Below are 24,970 nucleotides of genomic sequence, written 5' to 3'. Positions count from 1 at the left end.
ATTTAAAAGGGAGTCTGTAAAGAAGTTTGGGAGGTTTTTCAATCTGTTCAAAATTCCTTAACTTCCCGGGTTATAGTTTGTGAAAACTCTAATCTTTGCTTGGTGGAAAAGCTAAGACAACAGAGCATCCCCTTATTCAAAACCAATGCCTTTGCTCAAGCTTTATGTGGACTTGCAGTTTGAGGAGCTGGTTTTTCAGAATGCTTTGATTCGAGCTACTTTATGGCTCCCATGTCAACAAAGAAACTGTCGCTGTAACTGTCAGGGCGCCAGTGTCTCTGGGCGAAGCATACTCCCGTCCTTTTTCTTTAGCAGAAATAAAAGGCACAGCAGGACTGCTAGGGCTGCCCACGGGAACCAATGAATCAGAATTCCAAGCAGTTCAAGGGCCACGGCAGCCATGTTCAACGTGCAAATGTGCATGTGACCTCGTGAAGAAGGTCTTCCTCTATGATCTCAGAGCATCGATGGAAGAAAGCTGCTTTGAAGGGTGTATGACAAGGTGTTTGGATAGTAAGGTGTTTCAGAAACGGACACCCAGCACTCCACCCTGCCCGGACTGGGTGCTTCGTGTTGTGCTACTCTTAGGTACACTTCTTTCCCGTGAGATGCCTGCCGTGGCACCTGTGTGTGACCCAGCTGCCATCAGTGGAACTGAGGGACCCCTTAATTTTTGGCAGAGTTGAGACGGCACGGAGCAGTGCTCTGAGCCAGCAGTTACACAACCACCGGGGAACTTTCCAGGGTCACTCTCTTCATCTCATTGAAATTCAGGAAGCGGCACTCCTTCCCCTGGCTTAAGTGCAGTTTTGCTGGGCTTTTGTTCCATTTGTGAATAGTTCTTGCTGGAAGCCCCGGGCAGGATGACTTGGTAACGGCCCCTCACCCAGAGACCAGCGCTCCCAGCGCCAGAAACCACCGGAGGTAAGCGTGCCCACGTTAAATCGCTAAGTGTGCGTGTGTATTCTGTGGTCTCACCTTGAGCAATTTAATGTTCTTTGATAACCAGCACGTCATGGAACTCGTAAGTGAAGCTGCTAATGAGTGTGAAGCTTGAAATGTTCTGGAGAGCCCGGAACAGTGAGGCACTTAAAACCTAAAATTCCACCCTGAATCCAGACCGTTCAGGGTTGTTTTACTGGGAAAGTGATTTTACTTACTTATAGACTTGGGTGCTAACTTTTTCTTCAAACTTGTAGCATCTTGGTACGGATGGTGTTTCTTTTGCTGGAAACAACGTGCTTTAATTAGAGTTGTTTATTCAGTTGTTGAAAATAAATGATAATTTTGTTACTGGTAAATAAGCGGCAGCAGAGGTGACTCCAGAGCTCCAGGTGCATCTGTTGTGTGGCTTCTGTCCCCTGAGCACCATGGCACGGGATGAGCAGTGCAGGGAGGAGCTCAGTTATGACCGGATGCCCACCCTGGAGCGGGGAAGGCCGGAGGCCGGGAGCTATACCTCAGACGCCAAGCCCAACGACCTTCAGCTGTCGACAAGGCTGCCTCCATGCTTCAGTCACAAGACATGGGTTCTCTCTGTGTTGATGGGGGTGAGTAGCTCTTCACCATCCACCACGAGGTGTCTTCTGCTTTGGGTGCCATTCCCAAGTGGCCTGGGAGAGGGCAGATCCTAGGTTATTGCTGCTTCTGGAGAGTCTCATGTGTGCTGATGTGCTTACTTTGCTTATTTTTTCTGAATTATTTTTCTCGGTTCGCGAATATTTACCACAATAGCCCTGTTGGCCTCTGGCTGTGGCTTCTCTGTGTCCCACCAGGGTTGGGACAGTCCATGCTGACCATCTGCTGTTGGGGTAGCCTCCATGGTCCTCCACTCCTGGTGGGGGGTGGTCTGGAGTCGCCCTGCAAAGATGGGAGGAGGGGCTGTGCTCTTAGGGCAGACCTCTGGCAGACTGAACAGTGGGTCAGTGTCCCAGGATGGGAAGTCAGGGCCATGGAGCAGGAGAAAGCCCAGGGGCTGGAGGGACAGGGTCAGTAGAGAGCTGGGGGCAGACCTGGTGCCAGGACATTTGCCTTCAGACATGCTTGGGTGTGCACTTGACCACTAAAGGGGTCATTTCAGCCTGAGTGCAGGCTTGCCTGGGCCATTGGATGCACCTCTCTTTAGGCAGGACCCCGGGTCTCCTGTGCGACCCAGGCTGAGAGCCAGGATCCTGGTGGGGACCTCGCCCCTCACCGGGCTTCCCCAGGCCACCCTGCAGCACCCCCAGTGGTCCTGCCCACCCTCTCCCTGAGCTGTGACCCTGTCCTACTGAGACTGGAACCCCCATCTGCCTGGGGTGCAGAGGAAGTTCCTCGTCCCTGTTCCTGGGGCTGACATCACACAGCTGCTCAGCCTCCTCGCAGTCCCAGGGCTGTGGACTCTGTGCGCTGCCCACAGCTGCCTGTAGCCAGGGTACTTAATCTTGCTCCTCCCCTCCTCACTTAGGTGTGTACCATGGTCTCCCTGGCTCCCCAGGCCCCTGTGTCCCAGTGCTCCCGTCACAGTGGGGCATTCATGACTTCCCCCCAGTCCAGACCCTTTGTCTGAGTCGTTTAACACTGACCCCTGCCCCACAGCCTCAGCCTCTGTAGTGAGTTTCTATCTCTCAGACGTGACCTGAGGCCTGGGTGTCTCTTGGGCCTGCAGCCCCTGACTTGAGCATTTTCCAGCTGTCCACTTGGATTAGCTTTGCAGAGAGCATGGGGTGGGGCTGTTTGCCAGCCCCCGAGGCTGGCCCTGAGTGTGGGGGGGTTATCCTAAACCCCCTGAAATTGTACGTATTGGGGTAAGGGTGTGTTCTGGGGAGAAGTGCCGTTTTTTGCTTTAAATTTCAACAGAGACCTCTCCCTCTCTCCCCCAAATAAATGTTGAGGCCCTTAGTCTGGTGCTGGAGGGAAGAGTGGGCCATGGCCATTCTTCAGGGAGGAGTCAGGTCTGGCGGAATCCAGGCATCCAAGTTGGCATTGTACAAACTGTTGAGTTTGACCCAGGAGGCAGAGGACTAGTTGTTTCGCTGTCTGATTTTCCAATGTGCCTGTGCTATAACCTGAATTGTGCTGCTATTTTGCAGAGCTGTCTGCTTGTGACTTCGGGGTTTTCGCTTTATCTGGGAAATGTGTTTCCTTCTGAAATGGATTACTTACGTTGTGCTGCAGGATCGGTAAGCATCGTTCCTCAGTTGCATCTTTTAGTACCGAAATTTGAGGTTCTGAGTTTCTTTGCTCCAAAATTTACTAGTTGGCTGTCCCTTACTCCTCATTAAGCATGTCCTCATCTGGGGCACCTGGGTGGCTCAGTCGGTTAAGCATCTGACTTCGGCTCAGGTCATGATCTCACACTCCATGAGCTCGAGCCCAGTGTCAGGCTCTGTGCTGACGGCTCAGAGCCTGGAGCCTGCTTGGGATTCTGTGTCTCCCTCTCTCTCTGCCCCTCCCCTGCTCATGCTCTGTCTCTCTCTGTCTCAAAAATAAATAAAAACGTTTAAAAAATTAAAAAAAAAAATGAATGTTCTTATCTGACTTTAGTTTTAAATGAGATTTGTTACTTTTGAAAATGATTGATGTAGCAAGTCTGAATGTCACTCCATAGAGTCCCACGCAAGAAACAGCACTTTGATTTCTAACTTACAGCTGCGTGTCGCTTCGGGCTGTCCTGTGGGCTGGCAGGGAACCTGGCTTCTGCCCTCTTAGGACAAAAGTCCTTGCAGAAATTTGACCCATTTCCTAGTGTTCTCTCTGGAATCTTCTAGGTGGTCCCTTGTCACTACTGGAGCAGTCCTCCTTGGGGGGGTGGTCACAGTGATTTCTGACCCCCATGCTCCAGGGCAACACTGACCTGGGATGGGTATCTCAGCCAAGTCCTTGGTGGCGCCCTTTACCTTCAGAAGGGACAGGCTAGGGAAGCAGGTCACATGGTCCCACCAGCTCCCCCTCCGCTCTTGGAGGCGTAGCCCCTGGGGCCCCCTCATCCAACTTATGCTCTGCGTCCTGCAGTCTCTGGGATCCGTTTCCATGGCTTGTGCTGTGCTCACTGCGGGGTCTGCAGGGGTCGTGTCACCCACAGGGGCAACACCTGGCATGGCCCACAAGGCCCGAGCTGATGCCCTTCCCTTCACCTCCCCACTGCCCTGACACCTTCACTCTTGCCTCTTTCTTTACTTCTGTGGGGATCAAGCCTCCTAGAGACCCTGAGACCCCTGTTTCCACATTCTTCACATGTAGATGTTTTTCCCTTTGGGGTAATTCTTGAGGTAAGATGAAGTCTGCTTTTGTGCAATTGGTAGAGGTGACAGTTCGACGTCTAAGTGTATTTAGTGAGAATAGGTTTCACTATCTGTCTCTTTCATCTCTTCAGAAAAACATTTTCCAGAATAAGTCATTTTGAAAGTCACGGGACCTTTCACCATTGCCAACACTCCTGTGCCCAGTTGACTGGTGGCACTTGTTTGGCTGGCATGTCTTGGGTCGTTCTGGAAGCTTAAGCCTTGCAGTGCAAGTACAGATGTCTAGGTGATTCGCCCCTGGCTCACGGAGCTCTGATTTCTTTTCAGTGCCTTCCCTCGGCAATTGTGAGCTTTGCTGTTTCAAGGAGAAACATCAATGCGGTGAGTCCGGCTTTCTGTGTGGTCTCTGCAGATGTGGGGGCAGCAGTGTGGCTTTGGGCTGTGGAAGAGCCTCGGATGGCAGAATGCACCAGCAGTCTGTGGACCCGGGAGGCAGGCCCAGGCCACCTGCAGGGCTGAGGGGCACCTGCGCGCGTGTGCATGCTGGGATGTGCCTCCACTGCCTGTAGCCCTTGTGCCCCCCACTGCAGGGCTGCCTGGAATACCTTGCCTCCTGCCCCTGAGGGGCTGCAAGGGACCCTCCCTGGCTAATCCTTATGTGTATGTGTCGTAATCTTGGGGTTTTTAATTACCTAGAATTTGGCTCAGTGATACCTTTATTTTAGTTATGCAAAAAATAGTGAACCCCTGTTTTTTTTTCCAGATCCCTAACTTTCAGATCCTGTTTGTGTCCACGTTTGCCATCACCACTACATGTTTAATCTGGTTTGGATGCAAACTGGTTGTGAACCCCTCAGCAATAGACGTGAGTCACTGGGTAGTGCTGTGGGTCCCAAACGTTTTCCTGTTTTCTCCTGGACATGTCTTCCTGCTGGTGCAGATACCAGGGGTTCTGGTCCCACTGAGTCTGGGCCTGAGACAGTGCTGTCATTGGGTTGACACAGTACATGTGTGTCATAGCTCTGGAGTCTAACAAATTCTGAGAATTTCATTTATGCTTTTGAGAATTGTCTGTATTTGATTCTTGCATTGACTACAGCAGATGGATTTATTGATAGTATTTCTGATGTCTCTTTGGCAACGTATTTCATCAAATCTGTGATGCTGTTGAGTGGAAGTTATACGGTTACTTTATGAACCACTAAGAAAAACGGAAGAACCTTACCATTTAGACTATGATGCCAGAAGAGAATCCCAGTTTCCTAAGAAACGAAGACTCATCAGAGATACCTCAAAAAAAAAAAAAAAAAAAGCCTCTGTTTTGTGGGAAATGTTGAACTCACTATTTTCAAGATCAGGAAAAGGATGGGGGCCCCGAGGAAGTCTCAGCCAGGCCTGTAAGGCAGAAACATGAACACACATGGACCCGGAAGGGACACTCACACTGACATTGTCTGCAGAAGAGGGGTTCCCACTGACTCCACCTTAGAATTGAGCACATGTAGCAAGGTTGCAAGGTGTGAAAATCAGAGTAAAACAATTGTGTTAGCAACAGAAGACTTTGGAAATGTAATTTAAATACAGACATTATTTTATAGAGACAAGCCTGTGAAGTTCTTGGGAATAAACGAAGCAAAAGTTTTGTGAGGCTGTTTTGTAGAAAATCATGAAGCCTTACTGAGAACCGGTACTTCTTCATTAAACCTTCATTAAGCCAGGACTTCGTTAAAGTCCCGGCTGAGGGCCGGTTAGGGCGCCTCTCAGTGGGTCCAGAGCAATAGCACCTGTCAGCAGGACCCGACACGTTTAGTGACCAAGGGGCAGGGAAGGCAGCCCCTTGACAGCAGGCCGGGAACTCAGCCCACAGCCAGGGGTTACTAAACAGCGGTCCAGGAAGGCAGGGGAGCCCTCCTGGACCAGGCTAGCCTGAAGCCACCCCGCGTGCGCCAACCATAGTCCTGGACTTGCGCGTAGTGGTACTGCGCCCTCGTGTTGGAGCCTAGCCAGGGGAGACGCAGGGGCACATGCTGGAAGGAGGACCTGTCCCAGGGTGTGTGGGGAGCTCCCGCTGCAGATCTAGGGCACCGGGCTGCCTCGGGCACTCGCCGAGGAGGAAAGCCCCGTGCCACCAGGCAGCTGGAGTGACTCTCAGCCTCACTATAATCAAGAGGAGGTAAATGAAAACCGTAAAGAGTTGCCATTTCAAGCATCAGATGGGCAGAAGCCCCAGGTGCTTGCCTCCCGTCTGGGGCAGCTTTTACACCCTTTGGAAACAGTCCGGCATCTGCAGGTACGTTCCGAAGAAGCGCACGCGCTGTGACTCCTTGTACACATCCCCAACAGTGCAGGCCTTGGAGATAACACTTGCATGCTCGACCAGAAAGTGTGGCTGCTAGCAGCACTGGGCATCGTGGCAAAAACCCCAAACCAGAACACATACTCGAATGTCCACGTTGCCTAGGGCAGTGCCCCCGAAGACCGCAAACAGGTAAATAAATGCTGAAAGGTGGGTGAAGCCGCATGCCACCCGGCCTCCTCCTCAAGTGTGGCCGTGGCCACAACGCCACCTCTCCTGAAGCTAGAACTCCAGTCCTCACCATGCCCAGGCCACTGTGCCAGAATCCATGGGTAACCAGGCCCTCACATAGTTGCTGTCACGTGAAGGTCAAGCCACACAGCACTGAAAGTGCTGTCTGTGGCACTAAGGACGCGTGGCTCCAACGTCCGAACCACCGGTGTCTGGGGGCGAGTGCGCACGTACACGAGGGGAAATAGAAAACCACACACAGGATGGGACCCTTGGGACTGTGGCTCCCACACCCCTTCTCCCTGCTCGTGCCGGGCCCTGGATCCTCAGCCTCCACCCAGCTTCCCCACACGATGTATGCAGGGGAGCCCTCCTCCCCCACACGATGTACACGGGGGAGCTTATCTGTTCCTGCCGTTCTGCCTGCACTTGGGGGTCCATCCGGCTCACGATGAGGCTGCTCACCGTTAACACTGTGCCACATCCACTGTGGGTTCCCCCATCTACCCAGCATTCTTCAGGGGTAGATCCAGAGGGTCACCTGTGATGCCCCACTGCCGGGAGCAGGTGCAGACACGTGTCTGCAGGGGTCTCATATACTAAGAGGTGCCGTCTCCCTGGACTCACTTGTTCAAGAACAGGGCCCTGTTCTCACCCTCACTGCATGCGCAGGCTTCTCAGGGCCCAGACCTTCCCTACGTTTGGGGTCACCGATTTTCTACTGTGTCCAGTCAGATGACTACAGCGGGAGCTGCTTGTTACTTCCCTTCATGTTTTCTCATCACTGATGCTTCTGAGCACCCCTTCCTCTGCTTTTATCTCCTAGCTTCCTTTGCTGCTAGTTGCCTGCCCTTAACATCGGCTCATCTGTAGATGGAGGTTGTCTTTCTCTCCTTGAGTCACAGAACTTGCTTCCCCCCCCACACACAATGTGTCAAATTCCCACGCAGAAGTGATTTTGCCACTGTTTCTCACCAGTTTGTCTGTTACTGGGCAACACCATGCTTTTTATGAGGATGCCCTGGGCAGGCCTTAATGTCCTGTGGGAGAGCCACACCCCCCCCCCCCCCCCACTTCACAGCTGGCCTCTCTGACTTTAAATAGATTTTAGAATAGGTTTGTTGAGTTCCTCAACAGCTGTACCTGGGATTATGCTATGATGATTTTAAGTTGATGTAGTAATTTTGTGAAACTTGACATCTTTGTTATGTTAAATCATTCTACCCAGGAGCATAGATGGTCTGTACTCACTCAAATCATCTTCTGTGTCCTGTATTAGGGTCTTAATGTTCTGTTTATTCTTGGTTAAGTAATCCCTAGATCGTTTACAGATTTTGTTGCCAGTATGAATGGTGCTTGTTTTTTAAGTTACATCTTCAGATGAATTATCAGAATGCAGAGAGAGGATATTGATTTAATTTTTTATTTTGCAATATTTTAAGACTCAATAATTTGCACAAATACAGAGAGTTCCTGTGTGCCCTTCACCCAGCTTCCCCAGATGACAGCATCTTACATAATCAGAATATGTCAAAACCAGGAGATTGACGTTGCTGCTATATATTCACTTAAGTACAAACTTATTCAGACTGTACCAGTTTTTAAATAAAAAGGGAATTTTGTCAGTAGATTGGTGTTTGGAAACCTTGCTGAACTCTCTTATTCTTCATAGTTTTGTATTGGTTCTTCGGTGCAGGTGATTACATCCTCCGCAAACAATGACCGTGCGAACATCCACTTCAGTCCTACCATCTTTCCCTTTCTCTGTAGCTGTGGCAGGGTTCCCACCGCAGTGGGAACCAGTGGGGCGTCTCTGTCTTATTCCTGACTTTAAATGAGTTGCATCAAAAGAGTCTCTGTTAAATTCTTGATATGTAACTTTTGCCAAGTTGAAAATGTTCTCTTCAAGTCCTGGTTTGTCATGAGTTTTTCATTTTAAAAATATAATTATGCGTTGAATTTTAATAGTTTGTTTTTGCATATGTTAAGATGACCTTTCCTCACTTTATTAGATTGACAGATTTTTCTGGTGTTGAGCCTTTCTTTCCTGGAATAAACCTTACTCAAACACAGCAGTATTATTTTAGATAGTCTTGACAGGGTGACTAGCTGGTATTGTGTTCAGGTTTTCTGCATCTCCTGGGTGAAATGGGCCTAGATTTCCTTCATCTGGTTTTAGAGTCAAGGCTACACTGGCCTCGTAAAGTAAGCGAGGCAGCACTGATTTCTTATGTTTCAGAACGACTTGATAGAATGAACTGCTTCTTGAAAGTTGGGTAGAACTTGCCTGTGAAGTCCTCTCCACCCAGAGCTGCTGCTGAGGGAGGGCTTCATTATTAGTATCGACGTGTTCTGTGTCGTCTTGTGTCAGATTTTCTATTTTATTAAAAGTTGCTCCAATATCATCCAGTTTTTCAAAATTACTGGCACGTAGTAGATAGTGATATAGCTCCCTATTTTATTTTATTTTATTTTATTTTATTTTATTTTATTTTATTTTATTTTATTTTTTTTAACGTTTATTTATTTTTGAGACAGAGAGAGACAGAGTATGAACGGGGAAGGGTCAGAGAGAGGGAGTCACAGATCCGAAACAGGCTCCAGGCTCTGAGCTGTCAGCACAGAGACCGACGCGGGGCTCGAACTCACGGACCGCGAGATCATGACCTGAGCCGAAGTCGGACGCTCAACCGACTGAGCCACCCAGGCGCCCCAATAGCTCCCTATTTTAAATGTGCTCCGTTTTTAGTTCTTTCCTTCTCTCCTCCCACCCCTCCCCCCCCAGAATTTAATTTGTGTCTTTATTGTGTCTCATTCTTTTCCAAGAACTAGCTCTTGGGGAACCTCCTTTGGTTTGTTTCTGGTTGCCATTTTCTCTTTCCTGGTGTCTGTCATTTCCTTGCTCCCTATGTTTTTGGGGCTCCTCCTTGGTCGGTCGGTCGGTGGGTCGGTCGGTGGGTCGGTCAGTGTGCTACACCCGTCATGAGCTGAAAGCCCAGCCCAGCGGGGGTGCCTCTGGCCCTGTCTCTCAGCTCCAGCTTAGGTGCGTCCCAGATTTGACGTGACATGGATTTTCATCGTTGTTTGGTCCTACGTGTTTGCAGATTTCCCTTTTGGTACCTCCAAACCTACTTCCCACCCACTGTCTCCCTGTCTGTCCAGGAGGTGGCATAGGTGGGCTGGTTCCGCTAGCATTTTGCCTTCTGGCCTCCGTTGGGGTCAGCCCATGAGAGACTCATTCAGATGGGACATTTGAGAGTGCTTAGGCTGTCCCTTCCCCTGGCTCTGAGCCTTTTGTGGGTGTAGTTGGATGGAGGCTGGGTTCTCTCTCTTGGCCACTCCTTCACTGCCCTTGTCCTCAGTAGTCACCACTACCCTTCCAGGTTTCCCTTCACCCTGGCCCAGACTTGAGAGCTATCCTCTCATTAAATCTCCTCTAGCCCCCCCTCTTGGGTGTCCCTCTCTTTCTCACCAGGACCCTGATAAAACAGACATACGGGACTATCTTTCACAGTCTTCCATTGGTGGTAGTTTTTCTGATTATGTTACAGTCAGAATGCCCAACCTGTAGTGTAGGTTCTTTGGAATTTACCAAGGCTTGTTTTGTGGCCTAATAGACGGTCAGTTTTTGTTAGTGTTCCACCAAATACTATAAAAGAATGATGATTCTCTTTTCAATTTTGCAGGTAGAGTTCTATAGATCGAATAATGAATTTCATTTTATTTTATTTATTTTATTTATTTTTTAAATTTTTTTTTCAACATTTATTTATTTTTGGGACAGAGAGAGACAGAGCATGAACGGGCGAGGGGCAAAGAGAGAGGGAGACACAGAAACAGAAACAGGCTCCAGGCTCTGAGCCATCAGCCCAGAGCCCGATGCGGGGCTCGAACTCACGGACCGCGAGATCGTGACCTGGCTGAAGTCGGACGCTCAACCGACTGCGCCACCCAGGCGCCCCTCATTTGATTTTAAACATAGGTTTTATTATCACTGTGGTCTGGGGAGGCCAACAGATCAGGGGACAACTGCCATTGGAAAGACAGCTCATCACTCACAGGTCCCAAGGGGAGGGGGCACGACGTGCCCAGGCTGGGGGCTACAGGGGGAAGCACCAGGCAGTCAGGAGACAGAATGGGAACGAGAGAGGGAGACTTTCCTGTGGGTGAGGCAGGTGCAGGCTTAGAACTGGCTGGTGTGAATCACGTCCCTGGGCCCCAGGGATCCCCTCGTTGTCGGGCACCTGCCCGGGGTGGTGGGGGCAGGTGAGGGAGGCCCTGAGTGTGGGAGCCCCACAGAGGGGGTGGGCCAGGGCTCCATATTGGCTGGTTTGCAAATCCTATAGTTAAATTTACTTTTTTTAGTTTTTTATTCATTGGTTATGAATACAGAGATGGATTCCTCTAATTGCCAACACAATTAAGACGTGGAACAGTTTTATCACCTCTAAGGCCCTGTTCGGTTTTTGGCAGTTATGCATAGGGCTATGTAAAGGTGTGCGGGTTTTCAAAACGTCCTTAAACACCCAGGGGGCAAACCACTAAGGAAGGTTTAGATCCGGTGAGTAGCCTCCAGCTCAATGGCCACAGCAAGCCCTTGAGCTAAGAATGGTTTAAACAAAACAAAACAAAACAGACACACTTGAGTCAGAGAGGATGTATGGCCCCTGTGCCTGGCATCTGGCCTTTGACAGAAAAAGATGCCCAGAGCTTTAAACAGGTGTCTAAGCCTTTGTCTACATTTACAGAAGGAAAAGTGAAGAGAACTAGTCTTACAGACCTATGTGTTCTTTTTTGGCAGATAAATTTTAATCTGATTCTTCTCCTTCTGTTGGAGCTTTTCATGGCAGCCACGGTGATCATCTCAGCACGGTCGAGCGAGACGTATTGTAAGCAGAAGGTGGGTCCAGCCCTGCGCCGCACGGGGCATGCAGCAGGCCCCCCAGAACACTCACCCATGCACACGAGGGTAGGCTGCCCCAGGGCACCGCATGCAGCCCCAGCCTGCCAGGGTCTCATGAGGCCGATGGCCTCAGGAAGGCAAGGTAGAAGATGCGACACAACTTCCCCATGGTGTGATTCTGATCAAGTACCGGTGCCCCATCATTTCCCGTCGAGAGACCAGGTCTGCTAAAAGTGTCACCTTGTAAACTGGGGTCACAGCAGCTAATTCTGTTTTCACATGCAAGGAATAGCTCAAGTCTAAAGAGCCACCAGTGGCACCCACATGCTAGTAGTTTAGAACCCGACCAAAGTGACAGCCTGGACGTGGCCAGCCAGTGCCAACAGCCTGGGCAGTGGGCTGCGAGGGTGCACCTCTCCCTCCCCACCCCACCCCACCCCCCCACCCCCCTGCCACAGCACATGTAAAGTCTCCGGGCCAAACATTTTGTCTGTCTCTCTTTAGGGTTCCATGTCAGATAGCACCAACGTTTTGTATGAAGTGGCATTTCCTGCTCGGATCCTGAAATCCTATTCAGTAAGATAAACTTTAAATTTTTCCTTCTTATTTTATTTTATTTTATTTTATTTTATTTTATTTGGGAAAGGTCCATGGTGACACATTGTCCTGAGTGACATCTGCCATCCACAAGGAATTCTTAAGTTCATGCTGTCACTCGGAATTGTCCTGGTTTGAAGGATAGATTATGTGGCTGCCCTCTCTTGTAAACTGTATTGCAAGTCTTTTATGTGTTTCTAGCTTGTTTCTTTGGTTCACTTGTCCTAATACTGTGGAAGACGTGTTAAGCCCCCTGCTCTGAGCATAGTGCTCGTGATTTCTGTGTGTGGTTCCGTAGCTGTTTGCCATGGGTTTTGGGGGCTTTGTCATGTACAAGTTCACAGTTATTTCCTATTCTCACGATTACTTAGCAAATCTGCCCTTGCTGATGGCTTTTGCCATAAAGTCTGTGTTGACTGGTCAAGTGCACAGCTCTCTTTTGGTTAGCACGGGCGGGCTGTGTCTTCCTGCCCTGACTATCAGCTTGTCTCGTCCTTGTGTTCAGGATGCTGCTGTCACAGCATGGGACTGCGTCTCATCCTTCCCCCATCTGTCACCCTCTCAGTGGCCTCACCTGTGAGTTTGCGTCCTGCACTGCCACGTCTGTACTTTGTTTTGCCACCTTTCTGTTTCCTAGTTTCCGTGCCTTCTCTTGCTTTTCCTGCCTTCCTTTGAATTGGTGGGAGCTTCGTCCTTTCTTCTCCCACTTTTTTCCTTTTCCAGTAATTTTGAGTTGGGAGCTACACATTTTTTGGTGTTCTTTTAGAGATCATCCTCAACATTTCAACATAGGGCCTATGGCTACTTTGCCCTGAGCTCTTTAGAACATCCTCTTCACGTCCCCCTGCCCACCTGCAGCATGAGAGACACTCCCTCAGCGGCCCTGCCTATGTGCTCTGTCCCTCCAGGTCATCGAGGTGATTGCTGGCGTCTCTGCCGTCCTGGGTGGGGTCATCGCTCTGAACGTGGATGATGCTGTCTCGGGACCACACCTCTCCGTGACATTCTTTTGGATCTTAGTGGCCGTGAGTACACCCTTGTGGCCCTCATATGTGCGCGGGTCACCCGGCCACTGGCCGAGCCCTGGCTACTGTCCCCAAGACAGTCACTGCCAGTCTTGGAGCTCAGCTTTGGTGGATTTCAGGCAAGGGAGCAGCTGGAAGAGAAGAGGGTGGAAGGTGGCTGCTGGCAGGCCAAGCAGGACGCTTCTTGGCTGCCATGCCAGGGTCCTTGCTGGCCCCACAATTGGAGGAATTTGAGAATCAAAGATAAAATGGGTCAGAAGGTTAACTTTTTTTTTTTTAATGTTTATTTATTCTTGAGAGAGAGAGAATGAGAATGAGCTGGGGAGGGGCAGAGCGAGAGAGGGACACAGAATCTGAAGCAGGCTCCAGGCTCTGAGCTGTCATCACAGAGCCCGATGCGGGCTTGAACTCACAGACCATGAGATCATGACCTGAGCTGAAGTTAGATGCTCAACGAACTGAGCCACCCAGGCACCCCTGTTAATTGTTTCAATGTGAATCAATATTGTTTCATGTTTTTATGTTACTTTTTCTCGAGAAGAACGAAGAATGATTATTTTACATTATTTTACATCAGGTCTAGAATACGTAACATATTGTTTCCCAATGTGTGTTTTGTAAAATGTAATATATTTATGCTATTATCTTATATTAAATACTGCTGTGGTAAACTCCCAGCACAACGCTTCGTGCGTACATGATAAGTGCCTGATATATGTGGTCACTGTGTTACATATGGCTCGTTCATCATTTTATGAGCGACTAAGTTTGTTTACACAAGTTAATGTCGTTTAGTGTTTAACGGAAACGCAGCCCGTGGAGCATCTGACCCAGTGCCTCCCATTTGGGTAGGGGCCTTGGCTGGTGTGGGCTCCTCCCATCTGCATGGAACAGTTCAAATCAACCCCTGCGTGCCTGAAATCCTACAGTCAAGTGACACATCCCAAACACCTGCACCCTGTGCTTCCGGACATGGTCATCCCATGACTATTTTGCAGTGTCACTGTGTCACATGGTGATGCCTGCGGGAAGGGCCTGGTTTGTCCCACCCTGCTGTCCGGGGTCATCCTGGATGAACGACTAAGACACAGCATATGCAGCTCGTCCACATGCTCTTCTTCCTGATGCTGCCTCGAGAGGGTGGTCTTTGTCCCGACCACATGTGCATTCAGCTGCGGGAAGGCCGAGAGTGGCGTGGCTGGGCCGCAGCAGCCTGTGTTGGGTGCTGGGGCTGGACTCCTGCTGCGTCCTGGGGCTCAGCAACACTGGGGGTGCCTGTGCCCAACCTTGCTGAGCCCTAGGTACTCCCCGAGGACTGGAGCCTGGGGGGAGAGAGCAGGCAGGGAGGCCGTGGGATGGGGTCACTCACCTGGTCACCCGCTGCCAGTGCGCAGGTGGGACTCACAGAGTGCTTGCCTCTGTGCCTGCCCCAGTGAGTGAGGCTGTGAAAAAGGCGCGTCTGCATGTTTAACTTCTGAGGTGACACGGAAGCACTTGGAATTGTGTCCTTGAGTTACTGAGGACGGAGACCCAATATTGCCCTAAAGCTTATAGTGCAGAGCCACTTGCCTGAACATCCACCACAGAGGCTGTGGCCATCTCCCCGACACCCGGCCTCCCTGGCCCTTTGTCTGCAGATGCTCCTCCCTCTCTGCCCCGGGGTGGGAGGGTCAGACAGCTCTACCTGCCCCAGTCCTGGTTGGAGGAGACCGTGGAGAGGCCAAGGACGTAGACCAGGCGGGGGTCCAGGGCTTGGGGCCTGGCTGAGAGCCTGTCCCTGCAGCCTCCCTAGGCCTGGTACGTGTCTGTATACGAGCGGGTGTGTATCAACTGCCCTCCTCCCCATGGGCCAGTTTCCTGCCAGTCCAGGGGGTGGTAAGCAAACTTGTGCCCCCACCCCGCCACGTTTGTTGGGGCCACTCCAGTCACTTCCTCAGTGGCTGTTCCACATCCGCAGCCCCTCCTCTGCTTACAGCCATAGAGCCCTGATGGAAACGCCAATCTGGGGGGAGGTTCCTGCATGGACACCTTCACCTCTCGCATTCCTTAGAGCGAGCAGACTCCCTGGGCCAGGCCCACCCACCCCTGCAGCCATACCCACACCCCTGTCCATAACGAGCTTATCTGTCGCACCCACACCAGGGCCTCCAAAGCGCTGCTCTCCCCGCCATCCTTGGCCTGCTCCCCTCTCAGCCCTCTAGCTGCTGCCGGGGATCTCGTGGCCTCAAGCCTGCCTCTGTCCCACTCACCCTCAGGCCAGATTCCTGAACAAGTATAGATGTCCCCCCAGTGTCCAGGGTGCTGAGATACTCCCACGAAGGGGAGGAGTCTGCTGCCACCCAGCGTGTGGTCACTTCCTTTGCTGTGCGTGTGGCCAGGTAACTAGACCTTGGATGCACCTGGGCCCGTGGGCTCAGTGGGTTTAATAGGCTCAGCACTCGGCACCTGGGGAAGGACGTGCCCTGCTATGCTTCCCTCTCTGCTGGAATGGCGTGAAACTAAGTCAAGCTTCTTAAAATAAGTGGAAAAAGACGTTTATTGAGTATAAAGAGGAAAGGGCCCTCTTAGTGGAGGAGAGCCACTGAAGAGCCCACCTAACCGCTAGGTCATAGTGTGGTGGGTGGCCTGGCGGGGAGCCATGTCTCCTGGGGCTCCCTGAGTCTGATGATGAGGAAGCACCAGACTGGCCCCAGCTAATGCCCGTCTGCAGCTAGCTGGTGTGCTCTTCAGGACCTCTGCATCTGACAATGACCTAGGTCTCCCTGGTCAAGGGGACTCATAAGCACATTGTGATCACTGATTGCATCCTAAACCAGGAACAAAGAACACCTATGACAGGACATCACTGGGGTAGTTGGGAGAATCCGAACACAGGTAACACACATAATCCGTATGACATTTCCTCAGTGTGATGCTGAGTTGAGATGGTTCAGGAGAATGGCCTCAGTTTCAGCAGGCACACGCACGCATACTTAGGGCAGGTGTCCCCGATCTCAGCCGAGGTGGCAAAACGTCACAGGCAGCAATTCCGGGACGTCCAGGCCACTCCTGGTGTGGCTCTTACAGCTTCTTTGCAGACGTGTGTTGCAGCCATGGAACAGAGCACACGAGGCCTCGGAGAGGCCACCCCGCTTCCCCCCGGCCCTTTCCAGCCCTGCCAGCCCCCTAGCCAGGAAGGCAGCCTTTGGCTCTACTGGCCACAAGGATGTGCCCATCAAAACAGGAGCACGTGATTGGAATTAACTTCCTTGATTGTCACCTCTGAAATCTTTGTGTTTTGTTTTCTCTTAGTGTTTTCCAAGCGCCATTGCCAGTCACGTCACAGCTGAGTGTCCAAGCAAGTGTCTGGTAAGTGAGGCCCTGTCCCCAGGTACCAGGGACCTGCTGTGCACTGCTAGGGCCTGGCTCACCCCTTCCCGGGCTGCCATGTGACAGGGCTCTCCCCCATGGTGATAGGGCTGCAGGGCTGAGCCTGAGAGGGTGCCGAGCCAGGGGCGGCCTGGCGAGGGCTGTGCGGCACTCTGAGGGCTGGAAGTGAGCACATCTGGTGTGAAAGTCAGGAGAGTCCTGTGACTCAGCGTAGGAAGGACGACACCTGGTCCTTCCGGCCCATCCTGAGTCTTGTCAGGTCTGTTGTTTGACAGTGACACCTGAGTTCGTGCTTTATCAGCACCTGCACGCGGCTGTGCGGCCTCCGATGTGGGTGGGGTTTTAAAAGAACAGGGTTTAGGGCAGTGGGAAGGCCGGCCGTTCTTTTGTGTTGCTCTTTGAACAGAGTGGTTAGTTGTGTGCGAGGCAGGGGATCTGGTGGGACACAAGCCACGCGTGGAGCTCATGGTGACCGAGTGCAGAGAGCCTGGCGAGGGCCTCGTGCTGAGCCTAGGGCCACGTCCACCCTCCCTTTACGTTGTGGCAGACGTCCACCCCTGCCTGTGCAGACAGCGGCTCCCAGGCCCCTCGGGCCGGCCAGACCCGCGTTCTCACCTGCTTCCCGTCAGGTGGAGGTGCTGATTGCCATCTGCAGCCTCACATCCCCGCTGCTGTTCACTGCCTCTGGGTACCTGTCGTTCAGCATCATGAGAATCCTGGAGATCTTCAAAGACTACCCGCCAGCCATCAAGGTATGCGTTGTTCTGTCAGAACCCTGTGGGAACCTGGTGTTGCTGCCAGAGGCTGTGTGGGAGGAGAGTCTCGAGGGACAGGTGGCCCGCGTGAGCGTCTGACCTGCGTGCAGCTGCTTCTGCATGTGGCACGAGGTCACGTCTAATTTGCTTCTCTGCGCGGACAGCCAGGTGTCTGCACTCCCTTCTCTGATGCCCATGCAGTCTTGTTCCGTGCAGGCTGCCTCTTCTTCTAACTTCGGGAGATTCTGCCTGGTCTCAGGCGGCCCTGCGTCCCACCTAGACACCCCTCCTTCATGATGCTGTTGGATTTTCTCAGCCCTTCTTCCTTCCGTTCTCACTTTGGAAGCTATCCTTCATCCAGTTGTATGAGAGACCTTGTTGGAATTTCCGTTGGAATCACAAGTTTATAGATAAACGTGAGGAGAGTTGGGTCTCTTTGCACATACAGCGTGCCTCTAACTAGAACTTGTCTGGGGTCTCTCAGCACTTCATTGTCTCCACAGGCTCAGACACACGTCACGAGGCTGGTTTCTTAGATGCCTTACGTTGTCACCAGCACACGTGGTATTTGCTCCCAGGTGTTTTTCGTGGGCCATTTCCAATGTACAGAAAAGTTGAGAGAACACCGCAGTAAACACCAGGATTCTAAGTGCTTTATGTGTTGTGTGTACATGTGTCTTCATACTGACGGGTGGGACCGTTTCTCGGGAGCATCTGAAAGTGAATGGCAGGTGTGGGACAGCAGGACCCTTTACCTTAAATACTTTAACTTTTCTAGAAGGACTGCCTCTTACACACGCACAGTCCCACCACGGCATGTGAGAGGCCCAAAATCATGCAGTGTCACGTTCAGTGTTCACAGACCGTCCCAAGAATGTGCCTCATAGGCTGAAGCTCGCAGAGCAGGACCCGCTGAGGGGCACAACTTGCCGTCGAGTCTCCCTCGAGTCCGGACAGTCCCCACCTTTTCCCCTGTGGCCCTGATAGTTTGGAGTCCTGGCCAGTGGTCTGGGAGAAGGTCCCACGTGTGGATCTGTTTCCTGTGACACCAGTGGGAGTGAGGCCAAGAGCACGTGCTGTCACCTCCCGCCTGGTTGGGCGGCAGCCGCCAGAGTGTTCTTGGTGGTGGCGGTGGGTGGGGCTTTCACAGGAGGGAGACAGCCGTGGTGTCAGCCGGACACCTGCGGGTGCCTTGTCCCGACACCTTGTGCGGGGCCGGCCCTGGCGGCTGGCCCCGGCCTGAGCGCTCGTGTCACACCTAGGGGTGAAGAGAGGTGATAGACGCCCAGCTCTCCTGTCCCTCTTCCCTTCCGAGCACCGCCAAGGACTCACGGGTTTTTGTTATCTGCACAGTGCTGCTGTTATTATTCTCTGATGCTCATGTTGGCCCAGCTGTGGCCGGAGGGAGCACCTTGCAGCCCGGTGCTCCCTGCAGTAACCCGTCAGCCTCTCCTTGCAGACGTGGGGGGTGACCCAGGCTCACCTCATCCTGCCTCGCCCCAGACCCACGCAGGCCCCTCAGAGGGAGGCGTACATAGACATCAAGATCTGAGGGCTGCGTGTGCTCATTCATACGGGGGCATCATTGCTTCTCAGTCTCCGTCAAGATCCCGAATTGATATTGTATTTCCAGTTCAGAATTACACGCTGGATTTTTTGTTGTTGTTGTGAACTTCTGTTGTTTTGTATTAGTATTCTTTTTACTCCAAAATCTCGTTTCCTGATAATATTGAGGGTAGCTATTATTTTATCTTGTATGTAAAAATTGTCACAATTGCACCACCAATGTTACCACCAGCAGCACACCTGCCAAGTGAGTTTACAGCTCGCTTTCACCCCACTCAGGACAGAAACAGCCCCCTTTCTGCGTGTTTGTAGTATTGATTTGATACGTGGCCGACTTCAATATTTTCTGTTTGCATTCTTCACATCGAGGACAGGAGCTTTTCTGTGTCCTTTAATTATACACGCACATTGTGACGCCACACAGTTTTCCCAGCCTGTCCCCAAAGGGTGGAGACGGATTGCTCCCAGTTTCTGCTGTTGTTACGAATAACTCAGTGCCCACGCCTGGTTTGGAGTCGGTATGGTGCGACATTAGGACAGTGAGCTCGGAGAGGGGTTGCTGGGCCAGAGGGCAGACACATCTCCGGTCTGGGGAAATGGTGACGAGTCCCCCTCGCGGGAGGCCCTATTTTCTGTCCCACCGCTGGTACGAGCACCAGCCCAGCACAGAGTGTTGTCACCCAGTGTTGTCACGTGGGTGAGCCAGCGTGCCTGGTGGGGCTACAGCGTGCGTGTCTCTGGACACGAGACTCTGGGCCTTTGTGCCTGGTGGTTTTGGCATTTCTTTTCCAGTAAGTTCTGTCCTGTCTTTTGCTCACTGTCTAGTGGACTTTGAGCTTCACCAGTATTTGGGTGTCTCCTCTGTAACAGAAGATTTGGTTAGTGGCTCCCACGGCCAGCTGGTTTTTGTTCCACTCGTGATTTTTGTCGTGAGGAAGTTTTTTGTTTGTTTGTTCTTTGTGGTCAAATTTATCAACATATTTATTTGTTGCTTTGGGATTTTAAGCCGCAACCAGAAAGGCTACTACTTGATTTTGGCTCGGGTCATGATCTCACGGTTTGCGGGATTGAGCCTCAATGCAGAGCCCACTTAGGATTCTCTGTCTCCCTCTCTCTGCCCCTCCCCTGCTCTCTCTCACTCTCTGTCTCAAAATAAATAAACATTAAAAAAGAAAAAGACGACTACTGTGCGTCCAGTGGGAGTTTATCCTGGAGCATAAAGAACTCACCTTCCTCTTCAGGGCTTCAACACCCATCGTTTTCCTCGGCCATCCGAGATGCTGCCCGTATCACACGTTAGGCTTCTGTCTGGGTCTGCACCTGTCGTTCTGCGTCTGCTGTCTGGTGCCGCCCTGTCCCGATTATGGGCGCTTTCGAACAGGCTTCGCCAGCTGGCGGGCCGGATGCCCGGTTCCTGACCACTCTGCTCTTCAGGGTTACCTCACTTTTGTTGCGTGTTTTTTATGTAAGTTTTAGAATCGACTTCCCTGGCTCCAGAAAAAGTGGTTTTTGTTGTTTTTTTTTCAAATGGGGCTTGTGGCTAAACTTCTACATTAGCTTGAGGAGAGGTGTTTCTGTTCCCTCCCTCCCTCCCTCTCTCTCAACAGTGACACAGTATGGAGCTGGGGGTTTTGTGTTATCATTTGGTTGCTTTGTGTCTCTGCCGAAGGATGCCTGCGACTGGGAGGGCCGGGTGCTCACTGGACCCTTTGCTCGCCAAGGCTCCCCCACGCCCCATCCCCCCCTCTGACCCCAGGCACTCCTCAGCCCCCTTCCCTCCAACAGCTGCCAGCCTGAGCTCCAAGAGAATCTGCTGATGGTGTCTGTGCCCCAGTGCCCAGGGGCCCCGTCTCCGGCTCAGAGCCCTCGTAACCGGTCACCTCACCCCATACGGACACCCTCTGTGTCAGCGGCTCCATTGGTGGTGGCTACAGGATGTGGGAGACTTGACTGTGAGCCCCCGGGCTACCCACAGGGCTCCGCTGCTTGTGGGCCATTTTTATGGCCTCTGTTAAACCCGGGATGGCAACTTACAGAATTGATTTCTTTGACTCCCACTCACGAGACAGAATGATTACCGCTCAGGTTCCTGAAATCAGCAGAAGTGTACGTGCCTGAAAACCTGAAATCGATTCACACCAACTCACTCAAGTGCTCTAGGGAGGTCCTGGGGAGAAGGGGGGTGTGCGGGAGGAGGGGAGCTGCCTGCACGGCTGCCTGGGCTGGAGGGCATGGCGTCCCCGGTGCAGGTGGCAGGCCCGGGTGGCTGAGAGCCAGGGGCCGGGGCGGGCCGTGAGCTCACCGCCTTGTCTCCTACCAGCAATCCTACGACGTGCTGAGGTTGCTTCTGATGCTGCAGCTGCTGCTGCAAGCCGGCCTCAACACTGGCACCGTCATCCAGTGCGTGAGCTTCAAGCTGGGCGCGTCCTGGGATGCTGCGCAGACCGGCCAGCAGGAGCGCCCAGCAGGGGAGGTGAGTGGCCTTCAACACGGTGATCTCCCCGTCCTTGTGGGGTGGCCCTAAACACAGATCCAGTCCTGAAAACGGTATAGACTGAATGCCTTCAGTTTTACTCCTGCAAACATGGATAGGAAGCTGGCCAGGATCCCCAGAAGCCACAGAAGTTCCTTCTCTGGCCCCTCTCAGGGGCGCGGCTCTGATGGGAAGGGGTGCCCACTGAGCTCCTTATAGATGTGGCCTCAGTGACCTCTGTCCGGCAGGCTCTGGAGGGTCATGCAAGCCCCTCTGCCAGTCTCCGGGCCACCGGGTCTTGCCCACCCCCCACAGTTGGAGGGCTGAGGGGGCCAGGGTCTCCTCCCCAGGAGCTGCTGGCCCAGAGGTGTTTACGCTGTGTACTGGGGAGGCTGCCACAGGGTCCACGAGGGACGCCGTGGGTGGACCAGACCCTCCTCCCACCTGGTACTACCAACCACGGGGCCTTTGTGCGAGTGTGCCTGTGTTCCCACCGTCAGCTCTTCCTCAGCAACCCTGGCCTTCATCCTCTTCTGCGCTTTCCTTCATTGAAACCTGCAGATGGGGTCATTTCCTTGTTTTTACCAGTTAGGCTGGGTCTCCTGTGGGGATGGCTTGGCCCCCAGGCCCTTTGAGAGACCCACCTGGTTCTTTGTGGGGGCACCAAGTCTGGTGAATGCGTGCTCCCACCGGGTTCCAGAACAGAAGGTTCTAGAGGCTCTGGGGCCTGCAGCTGCCCTCCCTGTTTCTGGAGGTGTTTGGTCACCTTTGCCTCAAGTGCCCTCCTTCCCTGGGTGTCCCACCCCCGATGGTGCCTGCATACACGCAGGGCCGGACCCGGGGCCTTCTGTGTGGGGGCACCCGTCCCTTAGATCGATGGCACCATCTGTGGGTATGTTTTGGGCACCCACTGTATGTAGTTGCTTGCTCTGCCCGATGCTGGGACGCAGGCCACGTCCTGTCAGCTGTCAGGCAGGTGCTCACCCCATGGCAGCCTGCCCCCCCCGCCTCCCCCCCCACAGCCCACCCCTGCCCAGGCTGTGTTTCTGCGGGGACCGGGACAGAGGGGCTGGTCTGTGGGAGGGTGGAGGAACGGGGGCCCCCGTGTTCCCTCGGGGCTCCAGGGCTGTTTCCTGTCCTTTTTTCACAGGCTGAGAAAAGCTCTCGAGTTAACAGAGCTTTCCCACCTGCCTCCTGCACTCGGGTGGCCCCCGGAAGAAATAACACTTTGCCTGTTTGGCCACAGGTGTCCAGAAGCCCCCTGAAGGAGTTCGACAAGGAGAAAGCGTGGAGGGCCGTCGTGGTGCAGATGGCCCAGTGACCGTGGGGCGGGGAGACCGAGGCAGGAGCAGGGCCCCTGCCTGGCTAGTTGTCTTGAAGCTACCACTTTCTAACTTGCCCTTCACCTTCGTCCAGGCCAGGCTGCAAGGTGGAGTCTTCATTTCTTTTAGTAGTTTAGTTGTTAAATAGGCAAGTGTTGACCATTTTGTGCTTAGGAGTCTTTCAGTTCCTCACCCCCAAGGCGCCACCGCACACACCGTGGTGTGGGGCTGTCAGGTGAGGAAGGGGCTCGTGCTGGAGCCAGACCCTCCCGGCACCGACGCCTAGGCAGGCCTTGCACGTGCGGCCAGCCGCCCGTCTGCTCCTCCTTCACCTCGCTGGCTTCCCGGGCCCATTCTTGTCGAGCACTTACCTTAAGCGGTCGACAGCCGGGCTGTGGACGGCCCCACGTGGGTCTTACCGACTCGGGCGTTTCTCTCTGGAGACGTGTCTGCCAAGCACCGTCTCTGACCACGGAGCAGAGCTGTGTGGGGAGCCCCTTCTCCGCAGGACCGTGGTCACAGGCAGCCCCCACACCCACAGCTGTGCCTGTGTGGCGCTCACGTGCCCGAACTTCTGCCCTCTGTCTTAGACCGAGCCGTTCCAGAAGGACCCTGCCCACTCACTGGTGCCGGTGATGTCCGTGTCATGCGTGGTATGCAGAGCCCAGGTCAGCAGGGGCTGTCTGCACTTGTGCTGGGTGGTACCCAGCTCCTGAGCCCTTTTGTCAACACCCACACTAAGAGTGACCCTGGCCACTGTGACAGCTCAGTGTTCTTTGGGGTGGGGCCAAAGGTAGAAACTTGGGCCACGTTTCTGGGTCTCGTTGGCTTTGGTGATGCAGGTGGGGCTGGGCCCCCTACCTCCTCTCATGGGTTCTGCTGGCACTCCCATTACCATTCTCAAGACGTGAGACAGATGCCCCCCAGAACCCTCATGGGGGTCATCACTGGGCATTCTCCAGCTTCCTCCGTTTCCTGACCTCACTTACCTGAGGTCCAGCCCAGGCCACGGGTCTCTTCCATCTGTCACTGCCCCTCCTGCCGGACAGCGAAGACGGTTTGGGTGTGAGAATAACATTTGCTTCAGTTAAAATCACCGCCAAGAATTGTGTGCTGTCTCCTTGTCCCCTGAGTATACCTGGAATTTTCTGGAAGAACGATTAGCTTTTCTCAGTTGACATGGGCACTGGTAAGTCTCCAGTGGGCGGGGAGCACCTTCTGAAAATGGAAACGTTCATGGTTTCAGGAACTGTCTTGGGGCCAGTATCTGCATTCACAAGGCTGCACGTGCAAGTGGTTGTGTCTGTCTGCTTCACGTGAGGAGCTCTGGTTGTGCGGGAAGGTGCTGATGTTTGCTCTTTCCTGTAGCTTGTTAGTGAGGATTGGCGGGGGCTGACTGGGTATAGACCTGGGGGGGGTGGGATTCAGGGATCCTCCCCGGTTTCTCATTGCTCAGCACAAGTGACTGGCTGCCAGGGTGTCTTCACAGCATTCATGGCAGGTTGGGTCAGGAAGAAGGCAGAAGAGACATGGGAAAGGGGGAGAGTGCCAGCCGAGGAGGCATTGTCCTCAGCCAGCCCCTGTCTGCTGTCCTTGGCCATGTCCCCAAATAAGCAAGAGCAGGGGAGATGGCTCTTTCCTGCACACATGCAGGCCCCCTGGCCACAGTCGAGGTCACCTCCCCTTCCTACAGCTCCCAGGCGAGGAGGCCAGCGGGGGGGATCTGCTCAGGAGCCTGGGACAGGAGCCACGGAGACAGCACAGGCCACTCTGATATTTCCTTGGATGTCCCAGAAGTCTGAGTCTTAGAGCTGGAATTAGGCACCTAGGGCTTGGTACTGGCTTGCACTTTATTTCAGATAGAGCTTGAGAAATCCAGACAAATGGGGTTTTAAAAATGTACAATTCTTTTTCTGTCAATTTACATTTGTTTGATATGGTTTAATGACTCCTGAATAAATGCTAACATGTAAACGTGGCCTATGTTATTTTGAGTCCCTTAGGGATCTCTTTGTCCAGGGCTTGAACTGAGAGGAAAGTATAGGAGGGCTGGTGGAGGTGAGGGCCACTTTTTAATTTGTCCGTGATTTATGTAATCCCTGAGGCCAGGTGGAGGTGGGGACCCCTGAGAGCCTAGTGGCTCGAGTGGTGAAGACTGGGAAGGGGCGCAAAGACCCCTCCCCACCCAGGGGAACTGCTTGCCGGCACTG

The 24,970-nt window shown here is 52.9% G+C and overlaps 1 protein-coding gene and 1 long non-coding RNA gene across 10 annotated transcripts; one reads left to right on the top strand and one right to left on the bottom strand.

Moving 5' to 3' along the window:
* The first annotated feature begins 781 nt into the window (after positions 1 to 781).
* MLC1 (modulator of VRAC current 1) lies at positions 782 to 24,734 on the top strand. 5 transcript variants are annotated; one of them, XM_006934189.4, is made up of 12 exons: positions 782 to 924; positions 1,306 to 1,550; positions 3,072 to 3,161; positions 4,551 to 4,604; positions 4,987 to 5,088; positions 11,552 to 11,650; positions 12,158 to 12,229; positions 13,159 to 13,275; positions 16,567 to 16,623; positions 17,274 to 17,396; positions 21,286 to 21,438; positions 22,685 to 24,734. In XM_006934189.4, the coding sequence occupies exons 2-12, from the start codon at positions 1,371 to 1,373 to the stop codon at positions 22,757 to 22,759; spliced, it is 1,122 nt and encodes a 373-aa protein (XP_006934251.2). In that variant the 5' UTR covers positions 782 to 924; positions 1,306 to 1,370; the 3' UTR covers positions 22,760 to 24,734. The 5 variants fall into 5 exon arrangements, with proteins under 5 accessions (XP_006934251.2, XP_019691322.2, XP_044918490.1 ...); XM_019835763.3 differs by having other exon boundaries at positions 22,589 to 24,734; XM_045062553.1 differs by having other exon boundaries at positions 788 to 924; positions 1,367 to 1,550; positions 22,589 to 24,734.
* LOC111561436 lies at positions 15,794 to 23,269 on the bottom strand. 5 transcript variants are annotated; one of them, XR_006601221.1, is made up of 6 exons: positions 23,132 to 23,269; positions 21,883 to 21,993; positions 21,283 to 21,485; positions 21,000 to 21,087; positions 20,195 to 20,452; positions 15,794 to 19,826 (listed from the first exon to the last, which is right to left on the bottom strand). It is a non-coding gene; the product is annotated as an uncharacterized LOC111561436 (long non-coding RNA). The 5 variants fall into 5 exon arrangements; XR_006601222.1 differs by having other exon boundaries at positions 20,195 to 20,456; positions 21,897 to 21,993; XR_006601220.1 differs by having other exon boundaries at positions 21,897 to 21,993.
* Positions 24,735 to 24,970: the final 236 nt, after the last annotated feature.

Source organism: Felis catus, chromosome B4 (genome assembly GCF_018350175.1).
Source record: "Felis catus isolate Fca126 chromosome B4, F.catus_Fca126_mat1.0, whole genome shotgun sequence".
NCBI classification, from domain to species: Eukaryota; Metazoa; Chordata; class Mammalia; order Carnivora; family Felidae; genus Felis; species Felis catus.
The sequence above is the reverse complement of the archived record's forward strand: the minus strand, read 5'-3'. Positions and strand labels throughout refer to the sequence as shown.